Source organism: Plenodomus lingam (assembly GCF_022343315.1).
Source record: "Plenodomus lingam strain CAN1 chromosome Unknown contig_9, whole genome shotgun sequence".
Lineage (NCBI taxonomy): Eukaryota > Fungi > Ascomycota > Dothideomycetes > Pleosporales > Leptosphaeriaceae > Plenodomus > Plenodomus lingam.
In genome coordinates this window covers 1,601,646-1,617,500 of record NW_027093973.1, presented here as the reverse complement: position 1 = coordinate 1,617,500, position 15,855 = coordinate 1,601,646, and the positions used below count along the sequence as shown (strand labels likewise).

At 53.7% G+C, this 15,855-nt stretch overlaps 9 protein-coding genes across 9 annotated transcripts in view; 3 read left to right on the top strand and 6 right to left on the bottom strand.

The window, feature by feature from the left end:
* The window catches only part of IAQ61_011006 (uncharacterized protein), a gene marked incomplete at both ends in the record, with an annotated part of 4,938 nt that extends 4,230 nt beyond the window's left edge, over positions 1 to 708 (bottom strand). The window contains one exon of the mRNA XM_003835028.2: positions 1 to 708. This exon is cut by the window's left edge and continues 4,230 nt beyond it. Within this exon, the coding sequence (XP_003835076.2) occupies positions 1 to 708 (708 nt within the window).
* Positions 709 to 2,657: 1,949 nt separating this feature from the next.
* On the top strand, positions 2,658 to 2,906 carry IAQ61_011005 (uncharacterized protein; the record flags this gene model as incomplete). Its single annotated transcript, XM_003835027.2, has 1 exon — positions 2,658 to 2,906. The coding sequence occupies one exon, from the start codon at positions 2,658 to 2,660 to the stop codon at positions 2,904 to 2,906; it is 249 nt and encodes an 82-aa protein (XP_003835075.2).
* A 329-nt stretch (positions 2,907 to 3,235) lies between these two features.
* On the bottom strand, positions 3,236 to 3,511 carry IAQ61_011004 (uncharacterized protein; the record flags this gene model as incomplete). The annotated part of the gene is made up of 1 exon (XM_066099011.1): positions 3,236 to 3,511. The coding sequence occupies one exon, from the start codon at positions 3,509 to 3,511 to the stop codon at positions 3,236 to 3,238; it is 276 nt and encodes a 91-aa protein (XP_065951169.1).
* A 1,097-nt stretch (positions 3,512 to 4,608) lies between these two features.
* Positions 4,609 to 5,051, bottom strand: IAQ61_011003 (uncharacterized protein; the record flags this gene model as incomplete). Its single annotated transcript, XM_003835025.1, has 4 exons — positions 4,609 to 4,694; positions 4,781 to 4,816; positions 4,923 to 4,965; positions 5,028 to 5,051. The coding sequence occupies 4 exons, from the start codon at positions 5,049 to 5,051 to the stop codon at positions 4,609 to 4,611; spliced, it is 189 nt and encodes a 62-aa protein (XP_003835073.1).
* Positions 5,052 to 5,629: 578 nt separating this feature from the next.
* On the top strand, positions 5,630 to 6,689 carry IAQ61_011002 (uncharacterized protein; the record flags this gene model as incomplete). The annotated part of the gene is made up of 2 exons (XM_003835024.2): positions 5,630 to 5,894; positions 5,971 to 6,689. 2 exons carry the CDS (start codon positions 5,630 to 5,632, stop codon positions 6,687 to 6,689), a joined length of 984 nt encoding a protein of 327 aa, XP_003835072.2.
* An 894-nt stretch (positions 6,690 to 7,583) lies between these two features.
* IAQ61_011001 (uncharacterized protein) lies at positions 7,584 to 8,765 on the top strand (the record flags this gene model as incomplete). The annotated part of the gene is made up of 3 exons (XM_003835022.2): positions 7,584 to 7,655; positions 7,706 to 7,749; positions 7,838 to 8,765. The coding sequence occupies 3 exons, from the start codon at positions 7,584 to 7,586 to the stop codon at positions 8,763 to 8,765; spliced, it is 1,044 nt and encodes a 347-aa protein (XP_003835070.2).
* A 331-nt stretch (positions 8,766 to 9,096) lies between these two features.
* Positions 9,097 to 9,756, bottom strand: IAQ61_011000 (uncharacterized protein; the record flags this gene model as incomplete). Its single annotated transcript, XM_066099010.1, has 1 exon — positions 9,097 to 9,756. The coding sequence occupies one exon, from the start codon at positions 9,754 to 9,756 to the stop codon at positions 9,097 to 9,099; it is 660 nt and encodes a 219-aa protein (XP_065951168.1).
* A 348-nt stretch (positions 9,757 to 10,104) lies between these two features.
* On the bottom strand, positions 10,105 to 11,535 carry DUG1 (Cys-Gly metallodipeptidase; the record flags this gene model as incomplete). The annotated part of the gene is made up of 1 exon (XM_003835020.2): positions 10,105 to 11,535. One exon carries the CDS (start codon positions 11,533 to 11,535, stop codon positions 10,105 to 10,107), a length of 1,431 nt encoding a protein of 476 aa, XP_003835068.2.
* A 946-nt stretch (positions 11,536 to 12,481) lies between these two features.
* On the bottom strand, positions 12,482 to 15,376 carry IAQ61_010998 (uncharacterized protein; the record flags this gene model as incomplete). The annotated part of the gene is made up of 4 exons (XM_066099009.1): positions 15,103 to 15,376; positions 14,112 to 15,052; positions 13,373 to 14,066; positions 12,482 to 12,994 (listed from the first exon to the last, which is right to left on the bottom strand). The coding sequence occupies exons 1-4, from the start codon at positions 15,142 to 15,144 to the stop codon at positions 12,482 to 12,484; spliced, it is 2,190 nt and encodes a 729-aa protein (XP_065951167.1). The 5' UTR covers positions 15,145 to 15,376.
* Between the last annotated feature and the right edge of the window lie 479 nt (positions 15,377 to 15,855).

Sequence of the window (15,855 nt, the reverse complement as noted above, 5' to 3'; positions counted from 1 at the left end):
CCAACCTTGTACATCAGCCTGGAATTTTTGACGTACTTCCTCCTTGCACGTGTCCATGAGCTTCTTGGTGAACTGGTTGATGATGACTTGGTCCTGACGCTGCTGGTTCTGGTTGGGCTGCATGTTGGGCTGTGGAAGGTTTTGGCCTTGATTGGGGGCATTCATGCCCATTCCGGGTTGTGCTTGCGACATGGGTACGGGGGAGATTTGCATGGGTCGCTGGAGCTGAGCGTTGGGAAAGGCGGGATTGTTGAATTGCTGTGGAGTGCCCTGCCTCATGCCTTGGGGGCCAAGCTGTCCCATCATATTCATTTGGCCAGGATTCATGCCGTTCATCGGGTTACCCGGGTTCCCAAGGTTGCCTTGCATACGCTGAATTTGCTGCTGGCGTGCGCTGGTCATGGCGAGTAGCTTCGCCTTGACCAGTTGAAGATACTGGTCTTTGGTTTGAGAGGACACGAAGGTTTGCGTCTCGAACTGGAGAGACGAGCGCATAGCATCGAACTCCGGGATCTCAGGCTTTAGCAAGCGGTATTGCGTGAAGAACTGAAGGGCAAGCTGGCCACGTTCCTCGGGCGGGGTGGCCTGCTGCCAGCCTGGGGGGAGCTTGCCCTGCTGGAGCTGTTGGCGGTAGTGCTGGACAAAGTGCTGGAGGCCGGCGGTGCCTCGTGCAGCCATACCAGGCTGCTGCATGTTTGGGTTGTTCATAGTAATAGCAAGGTGGAAGCGATGCAAACAGCAGAGGGGACGGTGCTAGACCGCGGGAACAGAGCGAGCGGAACGCTCATGCAGGACGGAGGCGGGTCGTGTGCGGCGACTGGTAGGATCTTTGCGGCACTGAGGCGTAGACTCAGTAGAGCAGGGCGCGGGCGAGGTGAGAGCTACGAGTTATGGGTTGCGGTCGTGGTGGCAGCCGTAGTGCAATGGTGCAGGATACTTGGAGGGAGGGCTCGTCGTCGTCGTCGAGTGCTCGGCAGGCAGCGAAGACTGGCAGCGGAAGGAGCTAGTTTGCGTTATGGGTCGCAACGAAAGCCAGTACAGGCGGTGGTAGCTCAGGCACGGTGGAGGCACCAGCGCAGTTGGAGAGTGAGGCGCAAGGTTGGGGGGGTGGGGGGAAGGGTGCACGAGGCAAAGATGGCGGCGGGATTCCAGGGCTCACTGCCTAACTAGGCGTTGGCTAGCAGAGCTGGGACGGGCGCAAAACAGAGCCCAAACCAGACGCGAAGACCACAGCGACTGCGACGATTACGCGCTGCAGATATCGCAGCTGGGTGATGTGGAGTTGTCGATGTGCAGGCTGTTGCTGGCTGCTTTGCTGCTGTTCGCAGGCGGGCGCAGGCGTGGGTGGCTACAAGCAAGCGGCAGCTGGGCACATAGGCAGGTAGGCAGATAGACCAGACCCGTGGAACAGAGACAGAGCAGCTAGGTAGCCAGACGGCGGGCAGGCAGGCAGACAGGCAGGCAGGCAGGGAGTGGAGGTGCAGTGGAATGGAGTGGAGTGGAGTGGAGTAGAGTAGAGTGTCCTTCTGGGAGTGAGCAGTGGTAGACGCGGTTGATTTCCAGCTGGGGCAGGCTGGGCTGCTGCGTCGGTGTGTGAAGTGAGAATGAATGAATGGATTCGGTATGGACGGTATGGATGGATGCCCAGCAAGTGAGCAGTGAGCGTGCGGGTGCGCCAGGCTGGATCACACGCTAGCCTGGCTGCTGGCGCAAGCCCCAAGGACAAGGGTACCGTCGACCACCGCTCAGGCAGTCTCCACCACACATCCGCAGCCTCCAGTTCCACCGTGGTTACGCCCAGACTGCAGACCAAGCAAGCCAAAAGCAAAAGAGAGTCAAGTCAGACCTGTCAGAAAGCAGAAAGAGAGATGGGGTTGGGGGGTGGTGAGGGAAGAGAGAGAGGGAGCGAGAGAGAGCCAGTTCGCAGCAACCAGGTCTGCCTGGCAGGCTGGACCCTTTGGCGCCGTGTTACACAGGGATTTAGAAGGGGGGCGCGGAGGTGGGGGGGAGGGGGGGGGGGTGCATGCCTCGAATTTGAAAAGGATACCTACAATAGAGTAGGTAGGCAATAGTAGGTAGTTGTGTTGTTGAACAAGCATGGGGTCTCTTGGAAGGGGAGGGGGGTTGTGGCAGAAAGCGCCTGTATACACGTTTGTTTTGCTCTCCGCCCAATGCAGCAGAACCCCCAGGCCAGGTAGGTAGCAGTGTGCAGTGCAGTACTGTGTTACAATAGTTGTAGAGAGTAGGAAGGGTAGGTAGGGATTACTAGGTAAAAAGCTTCCCATGAATCGAGTAGGTAAGCCGCTGGCACCGGGCGCGCTTCACACGGTCGTTCGACGCCCTGTTTCACCACGGCTATGGTGGTGGTGGTCGGGGTCAGATGGAAGCAAAGGGCACGCGTCCCATCTCTGATGAAAAGTCACAATAGAGGAATAATGGATGGATGGATTTGTTTGTCTGTGGCCTGCGTTTGCACACGCTGATGAACGGCAGCAGCCCTTCACGATGCTCCCCTCCCCCATTCACCCATAGTATTGGTGGCGCCATGTACCACCACCCTGCTCTCCGTTCGAGCTGCTCGTTGCGCGCCGCCGACCGAGGGAGGGAGGGAGTACCCGCCCGCTTCTCTTGCGTGCTCCCTCCTCGTTGGTGCGCGCATGTTAGATCATGATGATGGTGATGATGAGAACGACGACGATGATGATGATGTGGTGTTGGACAGCCGCAGCTCTCCTCCTCCTCCTCCTCCTCCTCCCAATCCTGATTTGGTGAAGAGTGTGGGACCATGGCATCGCATCATTACCGGGTTGAGGAAAGGCCCAGGGTCAGGCGCATCGTCTGCCATTGATTCGAATCTGACCAGGGGCCAGGCTGTGGCCGGTTCCAGCCTGGGAAGCTTTTTGTAGGTTACAAATATTGTACTTACTGTGGTAGCTGGCCAGCCCGTGCCCACTTACATAGTACACCTGCCCTGTCCAGGTTCCACTCGGGGCTGTCGAGGGCCCGTGGCTTGCTGCCAAGAGCTACATAGCCAACCTCGTAACCACACCTGGGCACCCCCTCCATCCGCCAAAATGATCCCCAATCGAATCCATTCGCAGCTCCAACAACCCGCAGCCCGCCGCCCGCCGCCCTCGAGTCGATCCCCCATCAATCCATCAATCCATCATTCAATCCCTCTATCAATCATCAGAACACAACCACGCCTGCACCTGCCCGCCCATACATACCAGTCCTACCACCCACCTTCTTCACCTCCTTCTTCCTCCTCGAACTTTATCCACCATTCCTGAATACAACCATGTCCACAAATCTCTGATGTCTGCCAAGAAACATGGGCCACCTCCCCCCTTGTAGCAGAGCATGACTGTTGACCGAAGTCGTTCCTGCATTGCGACGCCAATTGGACGGCCGCCGAACACGTCTTGACCTGCCACCGCTGCTTTAGACACCTCATCCAACCGGCCTTGAAGTGGCCACTGCCAAAATCCCAGGCCTTGACCTCGACCATGACCTTGACCTGAAATCTCCAGTCTGAACTAATCCCCAATCCAAATCAACCCACTACCAGCCCTAGCTGACGTTCAATCCGTTTGGCCGTTGCATGGCCCTCCTGCACGCCTGTTCTGGGATCCTCTCAAGTGCGGCTGTATCCGTGCCGTGTGCGGCTCCTCAGCCCTCACCAGCTTGGGTCGCAACAGTAATTGGTTCGCACACGTAGACACCTCGACATTCGCTATATGATCCCCTCTTGACATGCAAATTCCTCTGCATTTTTCATCCTGCTATCTAATAGTCGCCAACGAGAGAGTTTTTATTGCTTTTCGCACACTTTTTTTTGGGGCATGAGGCAAGAACTCGTTCCTGGTTGTCGCTAGGCACTACCACAGCCGTTCTTGTTCCAAGTAGATTGGCTATTCACTGTCGACATAGTGGCAAGGCCTCATGGGTATCCTTCCTCGCTCTGAGCGCTGTGTAGAAATCATGAAGCTGTTAGTCTTCCTCCGCATCAGAGCCAAAGGTTGCAAATCACGAGCTGAGAAGTACCATCTGAGCATCGCGACTAGCTACCAGTACAAGTGCACCATAGGGCTGATGAGATGCCATTGAATCGACTCTGGCCAACTTGGCCAACCACCGTCCTGTCTCCTTCAACACCATCTAACACCCGTAGGCCATCAGCATGTACCTTAGATTCAACATGTACGTTGGACTCAGCATGTTGCGAATCCTAATCATGTATCCAATCTGCCCCACATTGCCAATTCCCACTCAAATGATCATCTGTAGAGGGACTTGGAGCTCAGTAGAGCAAGGGGAAGGTGCTGTCTTTGCATAACTTATGACTCGCTTTCGTCAGCCTAGCAATCGGACTGGAATGGGTATATACGAGTAGATAGACGCAGGAGAGGCTACATCGAACATAGGACAAGAGTGTCTTTGAGCTCTAATGAACAAGGGTTTTGCGACTGTTTGATTGCGCTTCTTGATTGGCTCAGGAATTGGAAATCCACCTCTATGATTACACTTGATTTCCTCCCACTTTCCTTGTATCCTCCCATTCATGCTTGCCACAAAAAAACCTTGGCCTGTCAAACGAGACACAACTTATTTCTGGCCGAGGGCGGCCGCACGCTCATCTTCGATCTTCTGATAGAAAGCGTCACGGTGACGCACGGCGGGGACGTGGTAGCCTCAAAAGAAGTCAGTTCTGAAAGCAGAAGCAATAGGTCACAAGACCATGCATGTCGTGTCTGAGGCATAGATGGCGCTCACGTACCGTACCACCAACCGTAGCCAGCAGTGAGGCCAAGACCTGCAAAGCTTCGTTAGCGCAACTGCTTCATCGAGGCGCACAAGCGATAGAAGTCACAGGAGAGTCCCGGCACAGCGGAAGACTTCAATGGGCAAGATTTACGTACCCAGAGCCACAGAAATGTCGAGGACGACCTGTCGTCGGAGCATCTGTATGCCCGTCAGTAGCCAACTTGGCGAGGCGATCGAGAGACGCCAATGGCAGCACGTACGCCGGTGATGGGTTTGATAGCCATGGCGAAGGTAGTAGCAATGGAGCGGAGACGTCTGGGGCGCGGGTGCGGGTTGCGGGAATAGGTGAGGGGACGTTCTGGGGCGGGTGTTGAGGTTGGAGTTTGGGTGTGGTGTGAGTTCGGAGTTGTGCAGCAGCGGGCGGAGCGACAGCGCCAAGACGTGTCCGTGCGTCTGCGCGCTCAACTGGGAAGCTCTCTCAAGCGGAGACAACGACAGCAACCCGATCAAAGGGACGAGAGAGACAACCTGCCACCACACACGCACACGCACACGCACACGCACACGCACATGCACACGCACACACGCACAAATTCACATATTCACACATCGGCTGCGCCATCACTCATCTGTGCCCCCATTCAAACTAACAGCTCCTCACCCGGCCACCCTTGACACACCTCTCTCCCACTCTCCCCCTCGCCGCGCGCGTTCCTCTCGCCCACGCTCTTCCACGACACTCCACGACACCCACACTGGCGGTCCAGTCACCGCCGGCGCCGATCGCATCGGGCAGCTGATGCCAGGCATTCTTCTCTCCCCAGTCAGCACTGCGGGCGCAATTGCAGGTCCAGGTCCAGGCATGAAGAGGGCGCACGCGGCGGAGGCGGTACCGGCGTATGGACAGCCACATCCCAAGAAGCGGAAAATCCAGCACCAGCTCCGTTACACGCAACCAGTCCAGCATATTGTCGACCCCGTCAGCGCCGAATCGGGCGATTTTGGCGACTGCAAGGACTTCTTCGACCATCAATTGCGCCGCGCTATTGCAATACAATGTCGGGGCATTGGCTTCGAGAGCGCCCAGCAGGATGCGCTCGACGAGTTTCGCGGCCTGGTAGATGCCTGTAAGCCTTGCAGCAACCGCTCCCTGGCACTTTGGCTCGGTGACTTTTGCAGGACACTGTGACTGACGTTGCCCAGATATGACACGATTGCTCGCTCAGGTTCGCAAATCCATGGCCAGCTCCCGCCGCACAGAAATGGTTCCCCACGATTGGATCTATGCCCTTACCACAACGGGGTTACGCGGCTCCTCGACCCTCGATCCGCATCTCGATACCGGGGAACTGCCTCCGGCCCTCCTGCAGCCGCCCTTCGACCCGCCCGCACCGCCAGAGGCTCCTCCGCCTGACACGGAGGCTCTCCTTGGCTCTATTTTGTCTGGCAAGGCCGACAAGGAAACGCGCGCGTACATTCCCAAGCACTTTCCCGCCTTCCCATCCAAGCACACGTACAAAGCCACGCCCGTTTTCACTGAACGCGAAAATGACCCTCGCAAGATCCGTGAGAAGGCGACCGAGGAAGGCATATTGGCAGAGCAAAGCTTGCGGAAACTAATGGCTGCGCAAAAGGCCGGCATACAAAAGCGAAATGTCGGCAAGCGGAAAAGAAGCAAGCGTATGAAAGAGAGCGACAGCCTCTGGCAAGAAGCCATGGCTGACTTGTTTGCTGAGGAGAGTGCGCGAGACAAGGAAGACCAACAGCGGCGAGCTCAGATAGCAGACGATGATGGGGCATGGGACGCACCTGTTGAGCCTCCAACACGATCGGCCGTGGATCGAAATGTTAATCTAGAGGAGGGTCTCCACGTCAATTATGAGCAAAAGTTTTGGAGGAAGTCTGCGAGAGGCAGTTCATGAGGAAATCCCGAAGATAATTGCAGTGACAAGGTTCATTGACGAAATCTGGCCTAGTTGGTCGTTCTAGTGCATTTTGACAGCGAGGTGTTTTTGGGTATCTGCATCTTCGGTCACAGTCTCGACGACCGGTAGCATCGGAGCGGCGTCTGTCACCTGGATTTATTTTTTCTGTATCATAGCCTTATAACACACTGAAACCCGATGCACGGTTATGCTCATCGAGCGCGACGTCTATGGTCACATACTATTTTTTCCATCTCATCTCCCTTGCCTTGCTAAAGCCAAAGTCTTATGCTTCGCATCTTCCCTTGAGTTCATGTCTCCGAGTTCTCAGCTCGTCAGTTCCACGGCTCTTGAAAGGATTTTGAGCGACAAGCTGAAGCCTTTTCTGAAGAACGACACCTCCATCCTGTGCCGCGTCATGAGTCAACCTTGACGCCATCCCTTTTTGCCTTCCATCTCTCCCAAGCTGTAGTTTCAACACTTAATCCATTACCACACCTGCGAATAGTCAGCTTTGTTCTCACAATGTTCAATGCAAAGCCATCAGGTCATGGTCACGTGCCACCTGGCAGCTCCCATATCCAGCCATCTCGTATCATAACTTACAGGCGCAACAACCGCACAACAGGTTCGCAGATGATATTCGGCTGCGCCTCCTTTGCTCCTTGCGTCGTAATATTGCACTTATATTGTACGAGCTCCTTCAATGCGCAGTCACTAAGGTCAACCATCGGTTTACGAGGCTTCCCGTTCGGGAGAACATTGATATCTGTTTCAAGAGAGCAAAGAGAGTGGGTGGTCGTTGGGGGCGACATTGACGGTTGAGCGAAGAAAAAATCGGGTCATGAGACTGATGATTCCCTTCAGAGTGTGTGCAAAGCGTGGTGCACGATGGGTGACGAGGGTGCGAAGCGTTTAGGCGAGATGTTGTTGGCGGGAGTTGGGCTTGAGCCTTTGAGCTCGGTGTGTGGTATCGACACAGCACGTTGTAGACTTTGCTAATGGATGATTAGGTGCTGGAGTCTCTTCGCGATATTCCTCTGGGAAGAAGAAAGATGCGAGTTCCCTTTCCCACCCGCTTCTCGTCGTGTCGTTGTTTGATTTCATGCACGCTCTGTATAGACTCTGGCTAATAGTTTGAGCAGCAGGGACGACGAGACTGTATCAAACGATCACTTTGGTATTCCGAAGCTGAGTGCTCTCATGCCAAGCTCAAGCATCCTAGTTCTCGAATTGATTTCTCCTCCATTAGCTCACCACTCTTCTGGTGCAGGCAAAACCTCACTGCTTTATCTCATCATCGCCCAGGCCATTCTGCCAGGGTCTATCTTCTCATCCATAGCGACTGGAGGCCAGAGCGCCGCGGTGATACTATTCGACCCGCTACATCACTTTAGTGTGCTTCGTCTCGCCAGTGTCATACTGAACTTACTCAAATCCCGTCTCTCGGCAGCAAGAGTAACAATCGACGAGAGCATCAGAGCCGAGCTCCAGGAAGTACTAGAAAGAAGCTTGCTCCACCTGCACATCTTTCGACCCCAATCATGGACATCTCTCATCGTAACACTGCGCTCACTCTCAAAATACCTGTTCGATCATTCGCGACATGAGAGTATGCATCGACGCATTCACTCCATCATATTAGAGGATATCGATGCTTTTGTCGGGGCGATCCGCAATCCACCTTCAGGTTCATCGAGGGGTTCAAATCCAAATCCGCTTTCTACAGCTTCCACTCAATTGACCACACAACTTCAGAGATTATCGATACTGTTTTCGTGTTGCACGATTCTGACATCGCACTCTGTTTCGGCGTCGGTTTTCAGACCTGCCTTGCCTATCTCATGGCCCCTTGGAACCTCCGTCACGCGTCTTGCACTGCGGCGTCTGGAAGTCATCAAGTTTGCGCCGGCGATCAGTTTGGAGGAGGCAGAAGTGGAAAGGCAGCAGCGATGGCAGGTTGTTAGCAAAGGACGTTTTGAATGCTGGAAGGTTGGTGCAAGAGTCAGAGGGGAAGAGGGATTCATGTTCAAGGTGGGCTTGGGTGTGGAGATAGAAAAGACAGAGTCGTAAGATTGTCTGCGAAAGCTCGAACATTCATTCACCGGTTCTCATCACGGGCCAGTAGTCATGTACAAGCAGGTGCAAAGCGAACGACAATCCTGCAACAGCCGGGCAGGGTCGATTTACCTGCATACGTATAATACAGGCTGCGCATTCGATTCATCGTTGCTTATATGTGATCCTGCAATTACCGTGCAAATGACGCACAGATGCACGCATATGCTAGGGCTCGATTGCTTTCAAGCAGTGTACATACATGGTCAAAACCGAAGAGTGCCGACATGCAAGATGCCCAAGGGCGGGTTTTTGTCGTCTCGCCAAGGCCAGATAGATGGCTGCTTCAAGCATCTCTCCCCCAAAGCAACTTCCGCCTCTCGCGGTCTTCCCTCGCAATTCTTCGCCTTTCCCCCCATTTTTGTCTCGCAGCCTCGTGACTCCGGGTTACAGCAGCAGCCCGTTCTGGTGCTTTGGCCACCATACCCACAAAGAACTGGCTACAACCAAATTTCGCGGCGAGCTTGACTCGTGTCCAAGTCTTTGGATCGCTCTTGCGCAGGCTGCGAATTTCTTCGATGTCAACGTCCGTAAGATGGTACTTCTTCTCGTAGGGTTCACGGACCGGGGCTGGCAGCGCAGATGTCGGGCGAGGCGGCAGTAAAGACGACGAGGACAGCGGAGTGCCAGGCGTGGCAATTGGTGAGGTTTGGCGGCGATGGGCGGCCGTGGTAGCGTAGGTCTGGGCGGCAGCGTACAGTTGCCGTCGCTTGTCGTCCTTGGGCAGAAACTTCAGCGGGGTGTGATAGACGTTGGGGGCAGAGGATGGCGGGTTGAAGACGAGCGTGGGTGCAGAGCGGTCGGCTGTGTAGGACGGGGCTTCGGGGAGTGCGAGCAGTTTCCTGTGCCGGCGTGTGCTGGATTCATGGCGACGTTGTGTCAGGGGAAGCAGAGACGGTTGCGGCTGCTTGGGGCATAGTCGAAGCAGTGTTTTGCACGTCGACATGGTGTAGTGGGAGAACTTCAGCTATGCTGGCCGCGATGTGGCATGGTCGGCCTGGGATGGGCCTGATTGGGGGATGCGAGTGGACGAGACTACTTTTTTAGTTTTTCCGCTCCGACACCTCTTTCACCTGGCGCATGGACAGACGCATGTTGAGGCGGCCTGTTCGACCCTACCTAGCGCACAAATGTAGACCTAGTACTAGTAGTACACTGTGTATAGTATTTACCCACACGGCTATCTGAGCATTATGGCTCTTATGAAGAAGTGTATCAACGTATATATGTATGTATGCACGTAAAACATGATGTTTGCCGGTGGTCAGATATATAAACTAACAGCAACGATACTTCACGAACGCTTCAGCTCGCTCGCCACATAGTGCAGATAGGCTCCCAGTAACTTGGTGCCTTCAATGTAGTTCCTCTTGTCTAACTTCTCGTTGATGGAATGGGCAGCATCTGTCGAGCTTCCCATGGGCAACAGCAGCACGTTCTTCCCAAGCTCCTCTTGAAACGTCAAGGTGACGGGAATGCTGCCACCTTCCCGAGTCATATCTGGTTTCACACCAAACACCTTCTCGACTGCTTTTGCGGCGGCTGTGTAGTTGGGATGGTTGGGGTCCTCGACCCACCACTTTCCGCAGTGCACAACGCTAAACTTCATCTTATTCTTTGACTGGAGCTTGGCAAACTCGTCGTTGATGTGCTTCTCGACAAGTTTTGTAACTGGGTCGATCTCCATGTTGGGCACAGTGCGGATGGAGAACTTGCCAATGACCTTGGCTGGAATGACAGTCTTTGCCCCCTCGGAGTAAAAAGCACCCTCGATCCCGTGCAACGACAGAGAGGGGTATCGCATCTTATGCTTCAATGCGTCTTCCTTGCTGCTGTGAATTGCGACTTCGCCTCCCAACGATTCCTTCAAGTCATCCATGGTGAAGGCGATAGGCGGGTAGAGAGCGGCCTCGTCGTCAGTGAGGGGCGCAACCAACTCGTCGATACCCTTGATGAGGATTCTGCCGTCGGGGTCGACAAGAGAGTTCATGATGCGGACCAAGTCGGTCATGGGTTCGTGCGTCATACCGCCATACACGCCCGAATGCAGGTCCTGGCCAGGACCGGAGACCTCGACCTGATAGTAGTTGCAACCCCGCACACCATACGTGAGGCAGGGCTTTTCCGTGCCCAGCCAGTAATTGTCTGAGATGCAGACGACATCCGCGTCCTTGAAAAACTTCTTGGCCTCGATACGGATGGTGTCGTCCAGACCCTCTGAACCATTTTCCTCCATGCCCTCGAAGCACATGATGAGATTGACGGGCAAGTCGATGCCTGCCTTCTGGTGTGCCTCGATGGCATTCAGCCAGCCGAGAACAGGCCCCTTGTCGTCGGTGCTGCCACGGCCGTACATGCGGCCTTTGTCGTCGATGCTCAGCGTGAAGGGATCCGTGGCCCAGCCGTCCGACTTGTTGGCGGGCTGAACATCGTAGTGGCCATATACCAGCACATTGACCTTGTTTGGGTCGTCTCCGTAGCGGCCGAGCAGACACGGCGGCAGGTCAAGATGCTCGCGCCCGGGCTGTTTACCCAGCTCGCGCAGTTCGACGGTGCCGCCCAATGCTTTGATCTGATCTGCGAGCCAGTGGCCCATTTTGACCACATCGGGCCGCCTTTGGTCTTCAGAGCTGATGCTGGGAATCGCCACGGCCTCCCTCAGCCTCTCGATGAACTTGTTCTGCAGGCCGTCGACCTGTGTAAAGTACGGCTCGAGGTGCGCCATGGTGTTGAAATGCGTATATAGGTATGGCCAGACGGCGTTGGGGAGTCGGCCGGGCGTGTGTTCGTCGGGGCGGCGCGGGGTGGTGTGGGCAAAGCGTCTTCGCGGGGGCGCAGGGGGAGGAGTAGGTGCAAGATGAGGGCCGTGAAGAGTCTGGCAAAGGCGTGTCGCGCTTATTCGCGGTGTGTGTGAGTAGGATGGTATGAATCGGGCAGGTGGTTGTAGTAGCGGTACTGGTGGCCGTCGTGGTAGTGCGACCCTCACGGCGTGTACGGTATTCTTCGATGCAGCAAGGCGGGGAGGGGCAAAGCGGGGCATCGTCGTCGTCGTCGCATTTTGCAGGCTGCGAGAACGAACCGTGGCCGACTGTCAGATGCACAAACAAGCTGGCCTGGCGCCTCTCCAAGCGTGCTCGTGTCTACCTATGATGGCCCATGTATCTCAAGTGCTATACCCAGTACCCATGTACACAAGCACGGTAGCGCTCTTTTTCCTCAAGTGCTGCAACCAATGCACGGGGACATTGTAGGTACAGGATGATGGGGCCCACCCGAGACAGTCAAAAGCCACCTATTCGAGGAAAGCTGTTATAGCCACACTCGTGCGATAATCATGCTAGAGTGGACACATACAGCATCGTACATGGAAATGCCAAATGCAGGACAAAACAAACAGATGCAGACCTCATCACGCTCGCCACGCTATGCTAACTAACGCAAAATTCGGAGGAATAATGCCAGTGACCCAAGGTCGGGACACAAACCAGAACAAGGCCATAGCAGAGCGTGAAACGAAAAGTATGCCAAGTTCCGGACATCTCGACCCTAGGCGACCGCAGCAACAATAACAACAGCAAGGATTTCAAACAGCATCTTGATGCCGACAGCCATCATCGTTTCAATACTGTGCCCACCATTCAGTGACATCCACTGACATGCCCCAGTCCGAGCTACTCTTGTGTCTGTGTAAGACTTGGAGTATCATACCCCGCTGGCCCATCAATCTCCTGAGCACTATCCGCAAAGCTTGGCAGAGTAAATGTCATATCGCCGGCTTGAACCTGCTGCCCAGCACTCAAAGAGGGTTGCTGAAAGGATATGGGCTGTGTGCCGGCAGGACCGAGTCCACTTCGATTGACGTTGCTACCGGAGTCTCCTTCTACAATCCCTGGCTGTTGTGGGAGCGCGTCTGGGACAGTAGCTTCAGAGGTTGCTTGTTTGGTCGGAGTCTCTGTATGGAACGCCTGTGTAGTAGTGCTATCGGCCGGTTCGTTATGATCTTCCGTGGCCAGGCCTGTTGTGCAATCTGCTTCGCCGAGTCCAATATTCGATATGCCTTGCTCTTTCATGGCTGAATGTTCTGGAAGTGCTCGCAAAGGCGGATCCGGATGCTCGTCTTTTTTGAGATGCTCGAACTCGATCACCGATGACCGCCGCAGCTCGTCAAGTTTCTCCAGGGGGTTCTTCACAGCTCGAGTCAGCTTCATATACTTGAAATATTTTGTCTCTCAGGTTGGGGCTAGTGAAAAGTTTGTGCTCATCAGGACCACGTGTAAACGGCCTGAAACGCCAGAACTGATGATCTCGAATCAAGATTTCGCGACGCTTTGAGAAACTCGAAGGTATACAACTCGCACACTGGCCATTTCATTTGACTATGCACGAAGACATATGGAATCGAGTGGGACTCGGCTGTCACAGAGCGTGCCCTTAATGAGGCCACTGAGCCTGTCTCTGGGAGAAAGCTGCGTTCGTGATACTGCTAAGTTTCTCTCAAAGCGTACGCAGCGAGGATGGAAACCCAAATGGATGATAGAGGAAAAGCCGGAAGGCGAACATACCCATTCTTGTTGCTCAGGAACGCCCGTAGCAGACGGAAGCTCGCCTTGCTCATTTCGTTCGTCCCCCCAGAATGAAGGACGGCGAAGCGGGGCCGGTGTGACAGGTAGGCTCGGCCGTTCTACTGCCGACGGGAAGTCTGTGAGAATCAAACTTGAGCGTCGATTTCTCCTCATTACAAGCGGCGAGCTGATATCGTCTGTACCAGTTGTCTGTTCGAGGCTCTCGGTCTTACCGCGCCTTCCCTGTAAATCAACTATAGCTCGTACGTAGTTTTCAATGCCTGGTACACGGTCCCAAGCATTGACATTACTCGATTGAAAGGCCTGCCATTGCTCGTCAGCAGATTTGGATGGGGAGATGCTTCCGGTACTATCGACACGCCCTGCGTCTTGGGATACTCCACTATCTGCACCGTTATAATGCACTGTAGAGAATGCATGCGTCGGCGAACTGATTGATGGAGTCGGCTCGGGTGGCGCATCCTCAGCAAATACACGAGTTGCCCTAGGCCGATCCGGTTCTTGCTCCCATGGAAATATGGGCTTTGGCATTTCCGTATGCTCAGGCTTGTTCTCTGGCACTTTGTACCCCATGTCTTGGGGTGCTTTAAACAGCGTGGGACTCTCGCTGAACGTATATGTTTGGCTAGGGAAGTTGGCGGCCTCGGGTCTCGAGTCCGTTGGGGGTCCGGATCTGTCTCTGTTAACAAAACCTCTTGTGTTGGTATTGGAAATATACCTAGTTGCGTCCCATTCCATTTCAGGAGCAGAGAACTTGCGTTGTTGCGACGTCGGTGTTGGCTCTATAACATTTTGGTCAATATTTGCAGCCAAATCGCCATGATCAGTTATGGGTGGTTCTGTGGTGATAGCTGAGGCCTCAGGTTGAGCGGCGGTAGCGGGAATAGTGTTTAGGGTTGTTCTATCACCTTCAACTCCAGCTTCACTCTGGGCGATTGCTTTCGGTCTATTCAAATGGCGGTTGTGCACTGCCCACCACCGTGCCAACAACTCGCCATAGACGCCGCTCCCACCACTCTGTTGTCCTGACCAGGGCTTATTCTTCCCAACAAAGTGAATAGCACTAATGTCTCGCTTATAGTAGCGATAGGCTGGTTCCCATTGATACTCTGCGTTCGGAGTGCAATTGTAGGTGAACTTCAAACGCTGCCATGGGCGGTGCTCAAAGTACTGGTTCAGTAGGCCTTGATCGGCACCGTCGAAGCTGTCGCCAGTTGCTGCCATGGTCTGTAAGGCCCAGTATTCGCCCATGTTCGGTGTGATTACCATAACACCGCTATTGAAAGCATCAGGCCACCCAATATCAGGCGCTGCAGCAAAGCTCGCTTGAATGTCGAAGAGCTCATCCAAAGCCCTCAGAGCCACGACATCGGCATCAAGGTACACAATCTTGCGAAATTGTGTCTGCCTCCAGAGAGCAATTTTGGTGAAGGCATATGATAGATCAGGCCGCCCCATGACGTATAAATTGGACAAGTTGGGCGTTCGCATGCGCTCAACCGGTATAACATAGTCGTAGAGCGTCGTGAGCTCAGCAATGGTATCAGCGGATAGCGTCTCCATTGTGACCAGAACAGCGAGCTTTTTCGTAGTCCCTGCATCGCGCAAGGAATTTGCCAGCACAGCAGCACCCGGTAAGTAGGAGTCGCTCAAGAGGAGCTGGCGGTTGGTTCAGCCTGGGTATTCGTGCTATAGAGAAATAAGCTTACCGTGCAGTAAACATCCTCCTTAAGTCGCGACATAACTGCCATCTTCTGAGGAGATCAAGCGAGAAGTGTGTAGGAAGAAACAGCCCGTAAGTGCATCGAGATGATCAGAAGATTTACTGTTAGACGGGCACTTCCCCGCAGTGACTCCCGTAAATGGCGCTGGCGCCGATCTACAGCTCAGCAGTGCAGCTGCCAGCTGCAATTCTGCCAAGTGCGAACTGGCTGCAGGAAGTGTCACAATAGTGGGAGATGTGCAATTGCAATTAGTAAGGAAACAGAAAAATTGCTAAATCTACTCTAAGCGTGTTAAAAGGTACCTAGAGGTCTAGCTATATTTTGTCTAATATTTAAGATTTCTTAACAACATCCGCTAAGAAATACATTACATTTAAGGCGGCATAATTAATCACTAAGATAGCAACAGCACGGATAATCCTGAGGTTTAGTTATAATGCTGGGCAAGCATTACTAATAGTTTACTATTAAGTGGCATGCCACTTTACTATACAACCGCTAAGAGGTGGTATAAACTAACTAGATAGGATAAATACTAGCAGAATATCTTATACGTAACTAACCTTATAATACTATACTAGGATATTTTACTACTACAGTAGGTACTATATATACTACTATTTAACTAATATAGATTATTAAAGTGTAATAACCTAGGTAGGTAGGGTATCTTATAAGTATATAGAAGGGAGCGTCCATATAGAAAATAATATAGTTTCTACACCTATAGGTCTTATA